At 39.5% G+C, this 21,560-nt stretch overlaps 2 protein-coding genes across 2 annotated transcripts; both read right to left on the bottom strand.

Annotated features, from left to right (window-relative positions):
- Positions 1-2,179: 2,179 nt before the first annotated feature.
- Positions 2,180-3,964, bottom strand: LOC130417559 (zona pellucida sperm-binding protein 4-like). Its single transcript, XM_056743189.1, has 8 exons — positions 3,649-3,964; positions 3,387-3,574; positions 3,222-3,319; positions 2,991-3,148; positions 2,692-2,881; positions 2,474-2,621; positions 2,321-2,396; positions 2,180-2,250 (listed from the first exon to the last, which is right to left on the bottom strand). Exons 1-8 carry the CDS (start codon positions 3,962-3,964, stop codon positions 2,180-2,182), a joined length of 1,245 nt encoding a protein of 414 aa, XP_056599167.1.
- Positions 3,965-17,501: 13,537 nt separating this feature from the next.
- Positions 17,502-19,285, bottom strand: LOC130417551 (zona pellucida sperm-binding protein 4-like). Its single transcript, XM_056743177.1, has 8 exons — positions 18,970-19,285; positions 18,709-18,896; positions 18,544-18,641; positions 18,313-18,470; positions 18,014-18,203; positions 17,796-17,943; positions 17,646-17,718; positions 17,502-17,572 (listed from the first exon to the last, which is right to left on the bottom strand). Exons 1-8 carry the CDS (start codon positions 19,283-19,285, stop codon positions 17,502-17,504), a joined length of 1,242 nt encoding a protein of 413 aa, XP_056599155.1.
- Positions 19,286-21,560: the final 2,275 nt, after the last annotated feature.

The following is a 21,560-nucleotide window of genomic DNA, read 5'->3' as shown; positions in this document are numbered from 1 at the left end:
GATAAGCGGTAGAAAATGGATGGATGGATGGATGTATAAAAGTCAGTAAATGAGAAGCACAAGAAAACAAATCAAAAGTGTAGTGCAGATCAGTAAAATGTATAGACTATGTGTAATGCACAAACAACAAAAAAGAATAGGATGGTGATACCGCCAGCCTGACGGCCAGAGCAAAACAAAAGCAGCGCAGCCAGAGCAACCGGAGCCCAGAGCAACTGGCAGGAGAGGTTTTTAAACAGTTCGGCCAATCAGCTGCCACCAGATGGACCAGAAACAGACTGCTCCCCCTTCGGCCTGGGAGGAGAGAGTCGGCCCAAACACTTTCTCTTCAATGGTGGAGTGAGCACACCCAGCACGGCAAAGCCGGGCATGACAATAGGTGCGACCGCTTCAAATGTATTAGAGAAAATAGTGCCCATGTTGCTGGTCATGTCATCGAGCCTTTCTATATTTGTTGACAAGGTTATTAAAGGAGTCATATCTGGCAAGTTCTTTACAAAACTATCTTTAGTAGTTGAGGTGATTGTTCGACCCTGTTGATAGCGAGCTATACGATGGATTTCTGCAGTGCGCAGGGTACATGTTTATAAGATGATGATAGATGACATCGTCGCTTTGAGGTATAATATCGATATTGACTATAACCGTATATATAATATAATTGATATAATAACCGTAGTTTGGTGGAGTAGACTCATTTAGACTGAAATAATCATTTGGTTTAAGCCAAGTTTCAGTAAGGAATAGTATATCAAAACTGATGTCTGTGATCATTTAATTTACAATAACTGCCTTTGGATTTAGTGATCTAATATTAAGTATCCCGAACTTTAGGCGTTGATTTTGCTCATTAGATATATATTTTATTTAGTTTTAATCACGATAAGGTTTTTTCTCCGAATTTTACTTAAATTATTTAGTTATATTATTCATGGGACAGACCCAGACACAATATGTGCAAAAGTCCGCTGCTAGAATTCTGTCTAGGACCAGGTCTGGTGATCATATTTCTCCTGTTTTGGAGTCATTACACTGGCTCCCTGTCAGGTATTGTATTGATTTTAAAATCCCCATGTTAACATTTAAGGCTTTTCATGACCTAGCTCCTCAGTACCTGTCTGATCTGTTATTGCCTTACACACCATGTCGAAATCTGCATTCTTAGTGTGATCTTTCAGTTGTTCCCAAGACATGGCTTCACTCCATTAGTGATAGAGAATTCTCATACGCTCCCAAGGCCTGGAACTCGGACATCACGGAGGCAAATTCACGACTTTTAGATCTCTAAACATTTTATTTTAGGATTGCTTTTACTTGATTGAATTTGTTAAAATTATGTTGTTTAACAAAGGTGTTGTCATTGTGTTTTACCGGACATGATGTCTTTGTGAAATGCTATGAAAGCTTTTAATGGCGCTATATAAAATAAATAGATTATCAGTTTATTTAATCTCAACGTGTTGCAGTTTTCACATGTGATTCACTTAACACTTCCACTCACTTTCAGGGCGCTCAATGGCTATCTTTCCGATCTAGTCTCCGTAATAACTCACATTTGCTCCAGTGTTCCAGTTCTGAACTTCGGTGCGTGCCTAGGTTCATTTTATCTTCAATGGCCAGCAGGTCTTTTTTGGTCACGGCACTCAATCTTTTGAACTCGCTCCCCTTAGCACTCAGAACAATTACAACTAAGTGAATTTAAACAAAAGCTCAAACCTTAATGTTTAGTCAAAACTATCAGTTATAATGTCCGTTCCTAATTTGAAATGTCTTACCTGGATATCTCTGAACGTATTGAATACCATCAATTACATGTGTATTGGTCTTATTTTGGTTCACTTCATGTATTGCTTATTGTACCTACCTTTTCATGTTGTCCTCATTACAAGGTTATGCAACTGCCTTGTGACTTCAATTGGACATATGTTAAAACACCCTTTTGTCATTTTGCAAGGATTTGTTGAATTGGTGTCCCTTGTAAAGCGTTATTGAGCCTGGGAAAGGCGCTATATAAATTAACATTTATTATAACTACTACTGTAGAACTCTCAAAACCATCAGTTTGATAGTTTTCGTTTTTTTGACCTTACATCCCTTTTAAAGTTGTTGTACCAGAACAAACCCACCACTATACAAATGCTTAAGAGGCTAATGACTTTATTAAAAAGGGCAATTCAGTTTACATCGTGAAGGAAATCTCTCCACTGGAAACCACAGTTTCTTCATGCCTCTTGTCAGCAACCGCTCTCCCTGGAACACAAGAAAGTGTCAGGATGACAAAATTGTAAAACAGCAAATCAAACCAAAGTGAAACACATACTACTTTTCCTGGCACAGCTCTGTTCACAGGATCTAGAAGCAGGGTGGCACACCGCAGTACTACAGTGAATGTAGATCTGACAAACAAAGAGATCAGCTTTAGCAAGCAGAAAAGGCAATATAGATGACACCCAACCCTACAAAGAAATCATACGGTCTCCTGCAGAGGGGCCAATGACGCGGGATCCACAAACGTGAACATCTTCACCACAAAGCGATTGTAGTGGGTTGGGAACTGAAGACCAGACGAGCCAACTACAGGAACCAGTGCAGTCAGGTAACGATCATCCTGATAAGGGCATCTAAAACAGAAGTGACAGTGCGATGTGAACGAGCCCTGACTACCTGGACAAATGCTTGGGATTTACTCACCCATCAACTAGAAGATCCCACTGGGGAAGACTGAGAGGACTAGGGGTTGATGTCGCCCAACAGCGCCCCAACAGCAGGACAAGATTGGGGTCAGTTCTCTCCAAGATACGCACCTCAATATACACGGGCTCTTGCAGGACTTTAGTGACTGGATACTCATCCTCACCATAGTAGGACGTATAGGCCTCATCTCCTGAGGATTAACATTTGCACTACGGTCTCAATCTAGAGTTTTAGACCAATGCTACAAGTGCGACTCCTTTCGAGAGGCATGTTTTTTAAAACTAGCACATCACTACCTTCTGCACAGCCTTTAGTGACACATTGGCCATTCCCCAGTCTCAGTTCCACCCTGAGAGGTCCAGGAGCAGCTACAGGTAGAGGTGGTGGAACAGTGTTGACCTCCACAACCAGAGCTTCCACAGCAGTGGCAGAATATCTACACTGGAAGAGAAGTCTACACAAACAAACAGTGAGCTTCTGACATCTTGTTCAAGATTCTCAGTCATGAGAAAACACAGATGACCTACTCAAAATGACTGTCCCTTGTGATGGAGCCAAGAGGTCCAATCCCCACTTCATAGGATGAAGTCATTCGGTTCTCATACACCACATAACCATTTTCCTCCTGCAAGTTGAAACACGTTTGACAAAGTCTGTTCTAGACAGGCAAATCACCAATAGCAAAAACTCACAATCATGCTGGTGCCACAAGCAGTGACTGGAAACTGGTATATGGCGAAGGAAGGTGTGAAACCAACAGGACCACAAGGTGCTTCATTTCCACCCAGCAGACGGACCGTGTCCAGACTCAGACGAGGTAGAGTGACATCTCTTGCCACCACTAACACAAACTGACCATCTCTTATACACTGGACAGTCACTGTTTTGAGAAACAGAGGAAGTTATAAGAGTTATCACTTGGCAAGAAACACTTAACTGGTCAAACATCCTCACCTGACATCCCATAATAACACTGCTGTCCATTAAAGCAGCAGTTTATAGCTTCACACTCTGCACCGCTGATACCAGGTTGTCCACACTGGATCTGCTCATAATCAGCTACAGTGCACTTGTCAAGAGGTTCTGACTCTACAACTGGCTTCTGAAACTGTTGATCAGTTTGGTGTTGGGGTAAAAATCTCTGTTCAGTTTGCTGGAACCCAAGAGCTTGTGGACTTTGAGCTGGTATCCCTCTCTGTGGAACAGCTCTGCAAACAGAGCTCAGTAGAAGAAAAAGTACTTGAATCAGTAAATTTCTGTGTCCAGCCATTGTCTACAAAGAAAGAATTCACTCACTGTTAGTCTGAGACGGTGTTTCTTTTTTTTGTACTCTGTAGATTAATTTACGATAACGAGAATCAATCCTATGTAATTAGCATCCATCACAGTCCAGCTCTGCACAATCAATAAATTAAACAATAGATTTTTGGGGATTGGCTCTTTCCAAATAAATATTAGATTAGATTAGATTAGATTCAACTTTATTGTCATTACACATATACAAGTACAGTGTAACGAAATGTAGTTTAGGTCTAACCAGAAGTGCAATTAGCAAGTGCAGGATATACAGTGTGAATAAATACAGAATACAATATTAGGAAAATACTATACAATGGGTATGTACTATGAACAATATAAACAGAAGGCTATATACTGTGAACATTAAGGTACAGGTGGTTATGAACAGATAGACTATACAATAGTGCAAGTGACTTGAGTGTGCATTAGTTACAGACATCAGCTATTAAAGTTACAGTGCAGTAGATGAGTTGATGCGGTTATTAAAGGTACGGTATTGAAGTTATAGTGCAATACATGAGTAGATGCAATTATACATTTACAGTGCAGTAGATGAGTTAGTGCAGTTATTGAAGTTACAGTGCAGTTGATGCTTTAGTGCGGTTATTAAGGTTACAGTGCAGTAGATGCGTTAATGCGGTTAATAAGGTTACAGTGCAGTAGATGAGTTAATGCAGTTATTGAAGTTATAGTGCAATAGATGAGTAGATGCAGTTAGTTTTGCAATAGATGCAGTAATGCAATAGATGAGTTACAGTGCAGTAGAGAAGTTGGTGCAGTTATTGAAGTTACAGTGCAGTAGATGAGGTAATGCAGTTATGAAAGTTACAGTGCAGTAGATGAGGTAATGCAGTTATGAGAGTAGTCCATTAGTGCAAATGAGCATTCAGTGTAATATTCCTGGTGTGCAAGTGAGCAGTATAGAGTGCAAATGATGCTATGTGTGTGTAAACAGTCCGATAGAGCATATGATGAATGTAGTGAACATGTGTAAATCTTGTCCAACACTGGGGCTTCTCCACAGACTATTTCCTGCACATAAAATCGAAATGCAGGGCTGCGTCTGAAATATAAACTATGATAGTACAAACTGAATAAGATGAAGTACACGTATCAACTAATATGTTCGATGTAGTATGTGTGGGTGCGGTTTGAACATATACAACATTTGCCATGTTTTCATTGTCATGTGACCTGAATTCTATTTGATCTGTGATGTATTAAAAGCCATAAATGTGATTTACTTAACCATTGTTAAACAAGCATACTTCAAAAGGTTGTATAAAAGTAGGTTATTTAGAAAGCAGACACACTTAAAAGTCTCATGAACTGTGCTTGTTTATTGTTTCATACTATTATTTGAGGTCTACTTATGACATTTGCATGGTTTTTACATTCATAAACATCAGAATCAATAAGTAGTAGGCTATTTTCTACACAGGTTTTGAGGCCAGCTCTACAAACGCTTGGTTTTAATGGGCGTAAACAAGGGTAAACGTCCACTGCTTCGATTGGACAGCAGTTTGCGTAGTTGGAGCCTTCTGTGAATATGGTTAGAGATGTAACGTTAGGTAACACATTAGCACCATTCACAGTTTTCGATGGTACCTGTCTGCATTTGAGACCCGTGATCGCGAACTGGAAAAAAGTTAACTGCGATCGAAATAATACCAAAACACTTCAAAACAGCCTCCATTATTCGCAAAAGGTGGATAAAACTTTGAAAAATGATATATGAGCCCACCAAATCACAGAGATGACGATTCGCACGGGCTTTAGATCACAGACAACCTCTGCAAGTATTACAAATGACGTTCCCAGGTAATACTAATCTTGTGCGATAGTGCAAATTCAGTGTCGATCTCTGCCTTGTTCACCAAGGAACCCTCAGAGAAATCAAACAAAAACACGCTTCATGTTTTTCCCACATGAGCTGGAACATCTTTAAAATTTAACTTTAACCCAACATTACGAATGTCGGAATCCGAAAGAAGGTTATGCTGCGACTGTATTCTTCCACAACCAGGGGTGGCACAATATTTAGCTATCTTTAACGGCATGTTTGTTTTATAACAAAATCTTGGGTTAAAAATGTGATTCGAATTTATCCCTCCTTTAAATGTGAATGTTATCCTGCGTGTGCATGATTTGTGGAAGATGAGTGCAACCAGAAAGAATGTAAAACATGCATGATGGTTAACATGTTCAGTTTTTAAGTTACCTATATACAGCCTTGGAAAAATTAACAGACCATTTCAGATGTTCTTTTAATCACTATTTCTAGATGTATTGTGGTTATTTCAGTCCAGTGTCTATTGGATTTCATTAAAATGAAACCTCAGGAGTGACATAAGTCATCCAACAGCAATGTGAAAGACTGACAGCGTGACAAGACACATGCAAATTGAGGTTATACCATACATTTTTTTTAAATCTGGTCCTTCATTTATAATAAAAAGGTTTTTGCTTTGATATTGACTCTACTTCTATTGTTTCATCGGCCACTGTTAGAAACTTAGGTTTCACTCTAGACCCTTCACTGACCTTGGATGCCTACATCCACAACCTCTCCAAAGCTACTTTTTCCCAAACACGTCGAAATGTGCAACTTCACCCTTTTATCAGTAGAAAAGATGCAGAATCATTAGTTCATGCATTTATTACATCTCACCTTGACTTTTGTAACTCACTTTTTCTGGTTTACCAGCTCACTCCCTCTCCTATTTGCAATACATTCAAAATTCTGCTGGCAGGATGCAAACTTTTAAACAATATCTGCTCATATAACTCCTAATTTATAGCCTGATCATTTTCTGTCTGTTTCTGTTTTTTACTTGTTGACTATTGTAATGGTCTTCTTGTTGGATTTTCTAAAACCTCCATTAACAAACAATATGTTAAATTCAATTCAATTCAAGTTTATTTAGATAGTGCTTTTCACAATGTACATTGCTCCCAAGCAGCTTTACAGGAGCAAACAGGAAAAACAAAAAAACAAACAGGTAGAACACATCACAGTGCATGGTGATTATAGAACAAGCAAGATCATTCTAATAAATAATAAATAATATCTAATTAATAATTAAATAAATAAATGCAGTCTCCCTGTGAGCAAGCCAACACTTCCCTGCTGTGGCGAGGAACCCAAACTACAATGATTGATCAATGGAGAAAAGGAACCCAAACTCCAATGATTGATTAATGGAGAAAAAAAAACCTTGGGAGAAACCAGGCTCAGCCGGGAAAGCCAGTTCCCCTCTCATAGCTGCACTCAGTGACCCCGACCAAAAGCCCAGAGCAAATATCCACGAGGAAGAGGGAGATCCCACCATCCGCGACCCAGAAAGTCCCTCTCGCTGAAAACCATGCAGGTCCAACCCTGTCCCACTCCATGATCGACACCAGAAAACAGAGGAACAACCAGGAAAAATTGTAATGGCATATTGTAAGTTTATTCCTCTGTTGTCCGACATCGACCACAGAAGAAGACCAAACCAGACCCACACAGCCCCAACAAACAATATCTGCCACAACCACATCCAACGAGCCCCACCCCGTTCCCCACAAACACCCACACAGCAACCTCCAATCAGGGCCACTGAATGCAGCTATAACTTCAAACTGCTGACATGTGATGTAGGGTTAGCAATTATTACCAAGTATTGTAACTTCAGCACTAATGTGACAAGTCGTCCGCCTTTCACTCTTGGTTGGGGATGGAATGGTCTGAGCTGGGATGGTCAGATGGTCGTATTTCTCTTAGGTGGTGTTGGAATTGCCTTAGATGGAGCTGGGAGGGTCAGTCAGTCTGCAGCTGTAGCTGGCGAAATCTCTAGTTGGGGATGGGCATATGTCGATCATCTGGACCTGGCGGAATTTCTCCCTAACTCGGGATGGGCATCCCACGGCGGAGGCAGAAAGAGAGTAATTAACGTAGCTGGTGTTCATGAACTATGCAGTAAGTGAAAGCTTGGCTAAAAAGATGTGTCTTTAATCTAGATTTAATTTGGGAGAGTGTGTCTGACCTTCGAATAGTAGCGGGAAGGCTATTCCAGAGTTTGGGTGCTACGTATGAGAAAGCTTGACCCCCTTTGGTGGATTTAGTTATTCTAGGTGTTATCAAAAGTCCTGAGTTTTGAGATCTTAGAGAGTTTGATGGGTTGTAAGGTGATAGAAGCTCTTTTATGTAGGTAGGGGCTAAACCATTTAAGGCTTTGTAAGTAATTAAAATAATTTTAAAATCAATACGATACTTAATAGATAGCCAGTGAAGCGATGATAAAACTGGGGTTATGTGATCATATTTTCTTGACCTTGTAAGAACTCTGGCAGCTGCATTCTGAACTAACCGTTGTTTGTTTATTGGTGATACAGGACAACCACTAAGTAGAGCATTACAATAGTCTAGTCTTGAGGTCACGAATGCATGAATAAGCTTTTCTGCGTCAGCAAGACATAAAATATTTTTTAATTTGGCAACATTTCTAAGGTGGAAGAAGGCTGTTTTTGTGATATTTGAGTTGTGATTTTTAAATGACAGGTTGCCGTCTAATACAACGCCTAGCTCTTTAACTGTATTTGTTGGAGTAACAGTGCAGCCTTCAATTTGCAGGTTATAATCTGAGATACTCTGTTTACGTGTTTTTTGTGCTATAAGTAATATTTCTGTTTTGGTAGAGTTTAAAAGAAGAAAATTCCTAGTCACCCAATGTTTTATATCTTCGATGCACTTTGCCAGTTTGGATAGCTTGAAGGAGGCATATGGTCTTGATGAGATATGTAGCTGACTATTGTCTGCATAACAGTGGAAGCTAATTCCATGTTTTCAAATAATATTGCCAAGGGGCAGCATGTATATGGAGAAAAGCAAGGGTCCTAAAACCGATCCCTGAGGTAATCCATAATTTTCTTGCGTTAGATTTGACGATTTCCCATTTAAATGGACATATTGATATCTGTCTGTTAAATAGGATCTGAACCATTCTAGTGCCTGTCCCTGAATACCGGTATAATTGTGTAAACAATCTATAGTATTTTATGGTCTACAATATCGAAAGCAGCACTAACGTCAAGCAGGACAAAGAGTGAGATGTTACTTTTATCTGATGCAATAAGAAGGTCATTTGTAATTTTAACGAGCGCAGATTCAGTGATATGATGCGGTCTAAAGCCAGACTGAAACTTTTTGTGTATGTCATTATTTTGTAGGAAAGAGGACAACTGAGTGGACACTACTTATTCTAGTATTTTAGACAAGTCAGGAGATTTGAAATCGGTCTATAGCTTCCAAGTTCATTGGGGTCTAAGTTTGGTTTTTGATAAGAGGCTTAATTACAGCCAGCTCAAAAGGTCCTGGGACATGGCCTAGATTAATTGACGAGTTGATAATGTTATAAATGGGCTTAATTTCAACAGGTAGTAACTCCTTTAATAATTTAGTTGGAATGGGGTCTAATAAGCATGTTGTCGGTTTGGAAGTTGCAATAAGTTTAATTAAATCTTCCTGTTTTATAGGTGAAAAACACTGTAGCTTTTCTTTTGGGGCGATGGATGATACTTATTCATCAGACCCACTTGGAGGTTGAATTTTAACTATATTGTCTCGCATTTTTTCTGTAAAAAAAAATCATGAATTCATTGCTACCAAGGTGCGGTGGAACAGCCAGGTCAGGTGAAGTCTGTTTGTTTGTTAGTTTAGCAATTGTACTAAATAAAAACCTTGGATTGTTTTTGTTAGTTTCTATGAGGTAACGGAGGTGCTCAGCTTTTGCTGCTTTTAGTGCCTTTTTACAACAGTTTTCACCCTCTTTCCATGCGATTTTAAACACCTCTAATCGGGTTTGTTTCCATTTGTGCTCCAGTTTGCGCATTTCTATTTTTAGGGAGCAAGTGGTGCTATTGTACCATGGTGCTATGATCTTTTGATAAACATTTTTTGACTTCATAGTGTCACGACTACCTGGCTCACAGTAGCAATGACATAAGGGAGACCACACCATTTGTACAGTTAAACCAAAAGTAATTTATTAAACATTAAATTATACGATGTAATTATAATTTAAATCATCACATGTATAAAAGTCAGTAAATGAGAAGCACAAGAAAACAAATCAAAAGTGTAGTGCAGATCAGTAAAATGTATAGACTATGTGTAATGCACAAACAACACAAAAGAATAGGATGGTGATACCGCCAGCCTGACGGCCAGAGCAAAACAAAAGAAGCGCAGCCAGAGCAACCGGAGCCCAGAGCAACTGGCAGGAGAGGTTTTTAAACAGTGCCGCCAATCAGCTGCCACCAGATGGACCGGAAACAGACTGCTCCCGCTTCGGCCTGGGAGGAGAGAGTCGGCCCAAACACTTTCTCTTCAATGGTGGAGTGAGCACACCCAGCACGGCAAAGCCGCTTCAAATGTATTAGAAAAATTAGTGCCCATGTTGCTGGTCATGTCATCGAGCCTTTCTATATTTGTTGGCAAGGTTATTAAAGGAGTCATATCTGGCATGTTCTTTACGAAACTATCTTTAGTAGTTGAGGTGATTGTTCTACCCTGTTGATAGCGAGCTATACGACGGATTTCTGCAGTGTGCAGGGTACATGTTTATAAGATGATGATAGATGACATCGTCGCTTTGAGGTATAATATCGATATTGATTATAACCTTATATATAATATATTTGAGGTCTACTTATGACATTTGCATGGTTTTTACATTCATAAACATCAGAATCAATAAGTAGTAGGCTATTTTCTACACAGGTTTTGAGGCCAGCTCTACAAACGCTTGGTTTTAATGGGCGTAAACAAGGGTAAACGTCCACTGCTTCGATTGGACAGCAGTTTGCGTAGTTGGAGCCTTCTGTGAATATGGTTAGAGATGTAACGTTAGGTAACACATTAGCACCATTCACAGTTTTCGATGGTACCTGTCTGCATTTGAGACCCGTGATCGCGAACTGGAAAAAAGTTAACTGCGATCGAAATAATACCAAAACACTTCAAAACAGCCTCCATTATTCGCAAAAGGTGGATAAAACTTTGAAAAATGATATATGAGCCCACCAAATCACAGAGATGACGATTCGCACGGGCTTTAGATCACAGACAACCTCTGCAAGTATTACAAATGACGTTCCCAGGTAATACTAATCTTGTGCGATAGTGCAAATTCAGTGTCGATCTCTGCCTTGTTCACCAAGGAACCCTCAGAGAAATTAAACAAAAACACGCTTCATGTTTTTCCCACATGAGCTGGAACATCTTTAAAATTTAACTTTAACCCAACATTACGAATGTCGGAATCCGAAAGAAGGTTATGCTGCGACTGTATTCTTCCACAACCAGGGGTGGCACAATATTTAGCTATCTTTAACGGCATGTTTGTTTTATAACAAAATCTTGGGTTAAAAATGTGATTTGAATTTATCCCTCCTTTAAATGTGAATGTTATCCTGCGTGTGCATGATTTGTGGAAGATGAGTGCAACCAGAAAGAATGTAAAACATGCATGATGGTTAACATGTTCAGTTTTTAAGTTACCTATATACAGCCTTGGAAAAATTAACAGACCATTTCAGATGTTCTTTTAATCACTATTTCTAGATGTATTGTAGTCATTTCAGTCCAGTGTCTATTGGATTTCATTAAAATGAAACCTCAGGAGTGACATAAGTCATCCAACAGCAATGTGAAAGACTGACAGCGTGACAAGACACATGCAAATTGAGGTTATACCATACATTTTTTTTAAATCTGGTCCTTCATTTATAATAAAAAGGTTTTTGCTTTGATATTGACTCTACTTCTATTGTTTCATCGGCCACTGTTAGAAACTTAGGTTTCACTCTAGACCCTTCACTGACCTTGGATGCCTACATCCACAACCTCTCCAAAGCTACTTTTTCCCAAACACGTCGAAATGTGCAACTTCACCCTTTTATCAGTAGAAAAGATGCAGAATCATTAGTTCATGCATTTATTACATCTCACCTTGACTTTTGTAACTCACTTTTTCTGGTTTACCAGCTCACTCCCTCTCCTATTTGCAATACATTCAAAATTCTGCTGGCAGGATGCAAACTTTTAAAAAATATCTGCTCATATAACTCCTAATTTATAGCCTGATCATTTTCTGTCTGTTTCTGTTTTTTACTTGTTGACTATTGTAATGGTCTTCTTGTTGGATTTTCTAAAACCTCCATTAACAAACAATATGTTAAATTCAATTCAATTCAAGTTTATTTAGATAGTGCTTTTCACAATGTACATTGCTCCCAAGCAGCTTTACAGGAGCAAACAGGAAAAACAAAAAAACAAACAGGTAGAACACATCACAGTGCATGGTGATTATAGAACAAGCAAGATCATTCTAATAAATAATAAATAATATCTAATTAATAATTAAATAAATAAATGCAGTCTCCCTGTGAGCAAGCCAACACTTCCCTGCTGTGGCGAGGAACCCAAACTACAATGATTGATCAATGGAGAAAAGGAACCCAAACTCCAATGATTGATTAATGGAGAAAAAAAAACCTTGGGAGAAACCAGGCTCAGCCGGGAAAGCCAGTTCCCCTCTCATAGCTGCACTCAGTGACCCCGACCAAAAGCCCAGAGCAAATATCCACGAGGAAGAGGGAGATCCCACCATCCGCGACCCAGAAAGTCCCTCTCGCTGAAAACCATGCAGGTCCAACCCTGTCCCACTCCATGATCGACACCAGAAAACAGAGGAACAACCAGGAAAAATTGTAATGGCATATTGTAACTTTATTCCTCTGTTGTCCGACATCGACCACAGAAGAAGACCAAACCAGACCCACACAGCCCCAACAAACAATATCTGCCACAACCACATCCAACGAGCCCCACCCCGTTCCCCACAAACACCCACACAGCAACCTCCAATCAGGGCCACTGAATGCAGCTATAACTTCAAACTGCTGACATGTGATGTAGGGTTAGCAATTATTACCAAGTATTGTAACTTCAGCACTAATGTGACAAGTCGTCCGCCTTTCACTCTTGGTTGGGGATGGAATGGTCTGAGCTGGGATGGTCAGATGGTCGTATTTCTCTTAGGTGGTGTTGGAATTGCCTTAGATGGAGCTGGGAGGGTCAGTCAGTCTGCAGCTGTAGCTGGCGAAATCTCTAGTTGGGGATGGGCATATGTCGATCATCTGGACCTGGCGGAATTTCTCCCTAACTCGGGATGGGCATCCCAAGGCGGAGGCAGAAAGAGAGTAATTAACGTAGCTGGTGTTCATGAACTATGCAGTAAGTGAAAGCTTGGCTAAAAAGATGTGTCTTTAATCTAGATTTAATTTGGGAGAGTGTGTCTGACCTTCGAATAGTAGCGGGAAGGCTATTCCAGAGTTTGGGTGCTACGTATGAGAAAGCTTGACCCCCTTTGGTGAATTTAGTTATTCTAGGTGTTATCAAAAGTCCTGAGTTTTGAGATCTTAGAGAGTTTGATGGGTTGTAAGGTGATAGAAGCTCTTTTATGTAGGTAGGGGCTAAACCATTTAAGGCTTTGTAAGTAATTAAAATAATTTTAAAATCAATACGATACTTAATGGATAGCCAGTGAAGCGATGATAAAACTGGGGTTATGTGATCATATTTTCTTGACCTTGTAAGAACTCTGGCAGCTGCATTCTGAACTAACCGTTGTTTGTTTATTGGTGATACAGGACAACCACTAAGTAGAGCATTACAATAGTCTAGTCTTGAGGTCACGAATGCATGAATAAGCTTTTCTGCGTCAGCAAGACATAAAATATTTTTTAATTTGGCAACATTTCTAAGGTGGAAGAAGGCTGTTTTTGTGATATTTGAGTTGTGATTTTTAAATGACAGGTTGCCGTCTAATACAACGCCTAGCTCTTTAACTGTATTTGTTGGAGTAACAGTGCAGCCTTCAATTTGCAGGTTATAATCTGAGATACTCTGTTTACGTGTTTTTTGTGCTATAAGTAATATTTCTGTTTTGGTAGAGTTTAAAAGAAGAAAATTCCTAGTCACCCAATGTTTTATATCTTCGATGCACTTTGCCAGTTTGGATAGCTTGAAGGAGGCATATGGTCTTGATGAGATATGTAGCTGACTATTGTCTGCATAACAGTGGAAGCTAATTCCATGTTTTCAAATAATATTGCCAAGGGGCAGCATGTATATGGAGAAAAGCAAGGGTCCTAAAACCGATCCCTGAGGTAATCCATAATTTTCTTGCGTTAGATTTGACGATTTCCCATTTAAATGGACATATTGATATCTGTCTGTTAAATAGGATCTGAACCATTCTAGTGCCTGTCCCTGAATACCGGTATAATTGTGTAAACAATCTATAGTATTTTATGGTCTACAATATCGAAAGCAGCACTAACGTCAAGCAGGACAAAGAGTGAGATGTTACTTTTATCTGATGCAATAAGAAGGTCATTTGTAATTTTAACGAGCGCAGATTCAGTGATATGATGCGGTCTAAAGCCAGACTGAAACTTTTTGTGTATGTCATTATTTTGTAGGAAAGAGGACAACTGAGTGGACACTACTTATTCTAGTATTTTAGACAAGTCAGGAGATTTGAAATCGGTCTATAGCTTCCAAGTTCATTGGGGTCTAAGTTTGGTTTTTGATAAGAGGCTTAATTACAGCCAGCTCAAAAGGTCCTGGGACATGGCCTAGATTAATTGACGAGTTGATAATGTTATAAATGGGCTTAATTTCAACAGGTAGTAACTCCTTTAATAATTTAGTTGGAATGGGGTCTAATAAGCATGTTGTCGGTTTGGAAGTTGCAATAAGTTTAATTAAATCTTCCTGTTTTATAGGTGAAAAACACTGTAGCTTTTCTTTTGGGGCGATGGATGATACTTATTCATCAGACCCACTTGGAGGTTGAATTTTAACTATATTGTCTCGCATTTTTTCTGTAAAAAAAAATCATGAATTCATTGCTACCAAGGTGCGGTGGAACAGCCAGGTCAGGTGAAGTCTGTTTGTTTGTTAGTTTAGCAATTGTACTAAATAAAAACCTTGGATTGTTTTTGTTAGTTTCTATGAGGTAAAGGAGGTGCTCAGCTTTTGCTGCTTTTAGTGCCTTTTTACAACAGTTTTCACCCTCTTTCCATGCGATTTTAAACACCTCTAATCGGGTTTGTTTCCATTTGCGCTCCAGTTTGCGCATTTCTATTTTTAGGGAGCAAGTGGTGCTATTGTACCATGGTGCTATGATCTTTTGATAAACATTTTTTGACTTCATAGTGTCACGACTACCTGGCTCACAGTAGCAATGACATAAGGGAGACCACACCATTTGTACAGTTAAACCAAAAGTAATTTATTAAACATTAAATTATACGATGTAATTATAATTTAAATCATCACATGTATAAAAGTCAGTAAATGAGAAGCACAAGAAAACAAATCAAAAGTGTAGTGCAGATCAGTAAAATGTATAGACTATGTGTAATGCACAAACAACACAAAAGAATAGGATGGTGATACCGCCAGCCTGACGGCCAGAGCAAAACAAAAGAAGCGCAGCCAGAGCAACCGGAGCCCAGAGCAACTGGCAGGAGAGGTTTTTAAACAGTGCCGCCAATCAGCTGCCACCAGATGGACCGGAAACAGACTGCTCCCCCTTCGGCCTGGGAGGAGAGAGTCGGCCCAAACACTTTCTCTTCAATGGTGGAGTGAGCACACCCAGCACGGCAAAGCCGCTTCAAATGTATTAGAGAAATTAGTGCCCATGTTGCTGGTCATGTCATCGAGCCTTTCTATATTTGTTGGCAAGGTTATTAAAGGAGTCATATCTGGCATGTTCTTTACGAAACTATCTTTAGTAGTTGAGGTGATTGTTCTACCCTGTTGATAGCGAGCTATACGACGGATTTCTGCAGTGTGCAGGGTACATGTTTATAAGATGATGATAGATGACATCGTCGCTTTGAGGTATAATATCGATATTGATTATAACCTTATATATAATATAATTGATATAATAACCGTAGTTTGGTGGAGTAGACTCATTTAGACTGAAATAATCATTTGGTTTAAGCCAAGTTTCAGTAAGGAATAGTATATCAAAACTGATGTCTGTGATCATTTAATTTACAATAACTGCCTTTGGATTTAGTGATCTAATATTAAGTATCCCGAACTTTAGGCGTTGATTTTGCTCATTAGATATATATTTTATTTAGTTTTAATCACGATAAGGTTTTTTCTCAGAATTTTACTTAAATTATTTAGTTATATTATTCATGGGACAGACCCAGACACAATATGTGCAAAAGTCCGCTGCTAGAATTCTGTCTAGGACCAGGTCTGGTGATCATATTTCTCCTGTTTTGGAGTCATTACACTGGCTCCCTGTCAGGTATTGTATTGATTTTAAAATCCCCATGTTAACATTTAAGGCTTTTCATGACCTAGCTCCTTCAGTACCTGTCTGATCTGTTATTGCCTTACACACCATGTCGAAATCTGCATTCTTAGTGTGATCTTTTAGTTGTTCCCAAGACATGGCTTCACTCCGTTTGTGATAGGGAATTCTCATACGCTCCAAAGGCCTGGAACTCGGACATCACGGAGGCAAATTCACTAACGACTTTTAGATCTCTAAACATTTTATTTTAGGATTGCTTTTACTTCATGGAATTTGTTAAAATTATGTTGTTTAACAAAGTGTTGTCATTGTGTTTTACCGGACATGATGTCTTTGTGAAACGCTATGAAGTCTTTTAAAGGCGCTATATAAAATAAATAGATTATCAGTTTATTTAATCTCAACGGGTTGCAGTTTTCACATGTTATTCAGTTAACACTTCCGCTCACTTTCAGGGCACTCAATGGCTTTGCACCTTCCTATCTTTCCGATCTACTCTTCGTAATCACTCACATTTGCTCCAGTGTTCCAGTTCTGAACTTCGGTGCGTGCCTAGGTTAATTTTATCTCCAATGGCCAGCAGGTCTTTTTTGGTCACGGCACTTAATCTTTTTGAATACAACTAAGTGAATTTAAACAAAAGCTCAAACCTTAATGTTTAGTCAAAACTATCAGTTATAATGTCCGTTCCTCATTTGACAGTCTTTCTTACCTGTATATCTCTGAACGTATTGAATACCATCAATTACATGTGTATTGGTCTTATTTTGGTTCACTTCATGTATTGCTTATTGTACCTACCTTTTCATGTTGTCTTCATTACAAGGTTATGCAACTGCCTTGTGACTTCAATTGGACATATGTCAAAACAGCCTTTTGTCATTTTGCAATGATTTGTTGAATTGGTGTCCCTTGTAAAGCGTTATTGAGCCTGGGAAAGGCGCTATATAAATTAACATTTATTATAACTACTACTGTAGAACTCTCAAAACCATCGGTTTGATAGTTTTCGTTTTTTTGACCTTACATCCCTTTTAAAGTTTTTGTACCCGAACAAACCCACCACTATACAAATGCTTAAGAGGCTAATGACTTTATTAAAAAGGGCAATTCAGTTTACATCGTGAAGGAAATCTCTCCACTGGAAACCACAGTTTCTTCATGCCTCTTGTCAGCAACCGCTCTCCCTGGAACACAAGAAAGTGTCAGGATGACAAAATTGTAAAACAGCAAATCAAACCAAAGTGAAACACATACTACTTTTCCTGGCACAGCTCCGTTCACAGGATCCAGAAGCAGGGTGGCACACCGCAGTACTACAGTGAATGTAGATCTGACAAACAAAGAGATCAGCTTTAGCAAGCACAAAAGGAAATATAGATGACACCCAACCCTACAAAGAAATCATACGGTCTCCTGCAGAGGGGCCAATGACGCGGGATCCACAAACGTGAACATCTTCACCACAAAGCGATTGTAGTGGGTTGGGAACTGAAGACCAGACGAGCCAACTACAGGAACCAGCGCAGTCAGGTAACGATCATCCTGATAAGGGCATCTAAAACAGATGTGACAGTGCGATGTGAACGAGCCCTGACTACCTGGACAAATGCTTGGGATTTACTCACCCATCAACTAGAAGATCCCACTGGGGAAGACTGAGAGGACTAGGGGTTGATGTCGCCCAACAGCGCCCCAACAGGAGGACAAGATTGGGGTCAGTTCTCTCCAAGATACGCACCTCAACATAGACGGGCTCTCGCAGGACTTTAGTGACTGGATACTCATCTTCATCATAGTATGACGTATACGCCTCATCTCCTGAGGATTAACATTTGCACTACGGTCTCAATCTAGGGTTTTAGACCAATGCTACAAGTGCGACTCCTTTCAAGGGGCATGATTTTGAAGACTAGCACATCCCTACCTTCTGCACAGCCTTTAGTGACACATTGGCCATTCCCCAGTCTAAGTTCCACCCTGAGGGGTCCAGGAGCAGCTACAGGTGGAGGTGGTGGAACAGTGTTGACCTCCACAACCAGAGCTTCCACAGCAGTGGCAGAATATCTACACTGGAAGAGAAGTCTTCACAAACAAACAGTGAGCTTCTGACATCTTGTTCAAGATTCTCAGTCATGAGAAAACACAGATGACCTACTCAAAACTACTGTCCCTTGTGATGGAGCCAAGAGGTCCAATCCCCACTTCATAGGATGAAGTCATTCGGTTCTCATACACCACATAACCATTTTCCTCCTGCAAGTGGAAACATGGTTGACAAAGTCTGTTCTAGACAGGCAAATCACCAATAGCAAAAACTCACAATCATGCTGGTGCCACAGGCAGTGACTGGAAACTGGTATATAGCGAAAGAACGTGTGAAACCAACAGGACCACAAGGTGCTTCATTTCCACCCAGCAGACGGACCGTGTCCAGACTCAGACGAGGTAGAGTGACATCTCTTGCCACCACTAACACAAACTGACCATCTCTTATGCACTGGACAGTCACTGTTTTGAGAAACAGAGAAGTTATAAGAGTTATCACTTTGCAAGAAACACTTAACTGGTCAAACATCCTCACCTGACATTCCATAATAACACTGCTGTCCATTAAAGCAGCAGTTTATAGCTTCACACTCTGCACCGCTGATACCAGGTTGTCCACACTGGATCTGCTCATAATCAGCTACAGTGCACTTGTCAAGAGGTTCTGACTGTACAACTGGCTTCTGAAACTGTTGATCAGTTTGGTGTTGGGGTAAAAATCTCTGTTCAGTTTGCTGGAACCCAAGAGCTTGTGGTCTTTGAGCTGGTATCCCTCTCTGTGGAACAGCTCTGCAAACAGAGCTCAGTAGAAGAAAAAGTACTTGAATCAGTAAACTTCTGTTTCCAGCCATTGTCTACAACGAAAGAATTCACTCACTGTTAGTCAGAGACGCTGTTTCTTTTTTTTGTACTCTGTAAATAAATGTACGATAACGAGAACCCCTCCTATGTAATTAGCATCCATCACAGTCCAGCCCTGCACAATCAATAAGTTAAACAATACATTTTTGGGGATTGGCTCTTTCCAAATAAATATGATGAATGTAGTGAACATGTGTAAATGTTGTCCAACACTGGGGCTTCTCCACAGACTATTTCCTGCACATAAAATCAAAATGCAGGGCTGCGTCTGAAATATAAACTATGATAGTGCAAACTGAATAAGATGAAGTACACGTATCAACTAATATGTTCTATGTAGTATGTGTGGGTGCGGTATGAACATATACAACATTTGGCATGTTTTCATTGTCATGTGACCTGAATTCTATTTGATCTGTGATGTATTAAAAGCCATAAATGTGATTTACTTAACCATTGTTAAACAAGCATACTTCAAAAGGTTGTATAAAAGTAGGTTATTTAGAAAGCAGACACACTTAAAAGTCTCATGAACTGTGCTTGTTTATTGTTTTATACTATTATTTGAGGTCTACTTATGACGCTTGCATGGTTTTTATATTCATAAACATCAGAATCAATAAGTAGTAGGATATTTTCTACACAGGTTTTGAGGCCAGCTCTACAAACGCTTGGTTTTAATGGGCGTAAACGTAAAGTAAACGTCCACTGCTTCGATTGGACAGCAGTTTGCGTAGTTGGAGCCTTCTGTGAATATGATTAGAGATGTAACGTTAGGTAACACATAAGCACCATTCACAGTTTTCGATGGCATCAGTATTATCTGGAGACCTCCTATGATTTATAAATTACCTCCCCAAATCAGTATTTAATGTGATTATGAAATGTTACTCAAATTTACTGACTTATTACCCGGATGTGATGGCAAGGCTTTGTCTATAGTTTGTGTAGCCTTTTTTTTCATTATGTTTAATGATGTATGACCGTACCTGTCTGCATTTGAGACCAGTGATCGCGAACTGGAAAAAAGATAACCGCGATCGAAATAATACCAAAACACTTCAAAACAGCCTCCATGATTCGCAAACGGTGGATAAAACCTTGAAAAATTATATATGAGCCCACCAAATCACAGAGATGACGATTCGCACAGGCTTTAGATCACAGACAACCTCTGCAAGTATTACAAATGACGTTCCCAGGTAATACTAATCTTGTGCGATAGTGCAAATTCAGGGTCGATCTCTGCCTTGTTCACGAAGGAACCCTCAGAGAAATTAAACAAACACACGCTTCATGTTTTTCCCACATGAGGTGGAACATCTTTAAAATGTAACTTTAACCTAACATTACGAATGTCGGAATCCGAAGGAAGGTTATGCAGCGACTGTATTCTTCCACAACCAGGGGTGGCAAAATATTTAGCTATCTTTAACGGCATGTTTGTTTCATAACAAGATCTCGGGTTAAAATTGTGATTTGAATTTATCCCTCCTTTAAATGTGAATGTTATCCTGCATGTGCATGATTTGTGGAAGATGAGAGCAATCAGAAAGAATGTAAAACATGCATGATGTTTTACATGTTCAGTTTTTAAGTTACCTATATACAGCCTTGGAAAAATTAACACACCATTTCAGATGTTCTTTTAATCACTATTTCTAGATGTATTGTGGTTATTTCAGTCCAGTGTCTATTGGATTTCATTATAATGAAACCTCAGGAGTGATATAAGTCATCCAACAGCAATGACTGACAGCGTGACAAGACACATGAAAATTGAGGTTTTACCATAATTTTTTTAAATCTGGTCCTTCATTTCTAATAAAAAGGTTTTTGCCTTGATATTGACGCTACTTCTATTGTTTCATCGGCCACTGTTAGAAACTTAGGTTTTACTCTAGACCCTTCACTGACCTTGGATGCCTACATCCACAAACTCTCCAGAGCTACTTTTTCCCAAACACGTCGAAATGTGCAACTTAACCCTTTTATCAGCAGAAAAGATGCAGAATCATTAGTTGATGCATTTATTACATCTCGCCTTGACTATTGTAACTCACTTTTTCTGGTTTACCAGCTCGCTCCCTCTCCTATTTGCAATACATTTAATATTCAGCTGCCAGGAAGCTAACTTTCTCAAAATATCTGCTCGTATCACTCCTAATTTATAGCCTGATCATTTTCTTCTCATGGAATGGTCTGAGCTGGGATGGTCAGATGGTCGTATTTCTCTTAGGTGGTGTTGGAATTGCCTTAGATGGA

The sequence above is a fragment of the Triplophysa dalaica genome, chromosome 1, assembly GCF_015846415.1.
Source record: "Triplophysa dalaica isolate WHDGS20190420 chromosome 1, ASM1584641v1, whole genome shotgun sequence".
Lineage (NCBI taxonomy): Eukaryota > Metazoa > Chordata > Actinopteri > Cypriniformes > Nemacheilidae > Triplophysa > Triplophysa dalaica.
This window is presented reverse-complemented; position numbering and strand designations above follow the sequence as displayed.

What these genes read in the sequence shown, in the direction of transcription:
- LOC130417559 (XM_056743189.1), bottom strand. Translation starts at nt 3,964, where the DNA reads ATGGCTGGACACAGAAATTTACTGATTCAAGTACTTTTTCTTCTACTG. An exon ending in TGGGATCTTCTAGTTGATGG is followed by an intron (nt 2,622 to 2,691) that starts GTGAGTAAATCC and finishes CTTCTGTTTTAG; the next exon opens with ATGCCCTTATCAGGATGATC. An exon ending in TGGCCCCTCTGCAGGAGACC is followed by an intron (nt 2,397 to 2,473) that starts GTATGATTTCTT and finishes TTTGTTTGTCAG; the next exon opens with ATCTACATTCACTGTAGTAC.
- LOC130417551 (XM_056743177.1), bottom strand. Translation starts at nt 19,285, where the DNA reads ATGGCTGGAAACAGAAGTTTACTGATTCAAGTACTTTTTCTTCTACTG. An exon ending in CCTGTGGCACCAGCATGATT is followed by an intron (nt 18,642 to 18,708) that starts GTGAGTTTTTGC and finishes TTCCACTTGCAG; the next exon opens with GAGGAAAATGGTTATGTGGT. An exon ending in ACGGAGCTGTGCCAGGAAAA is followed by an intron (nt 17,573 to 17,645) that starts GTAGTATGTGTT and finishes CTTGTGTTCCAG; the next exon opens with GGAGAGCGGTTGCTGACAAG.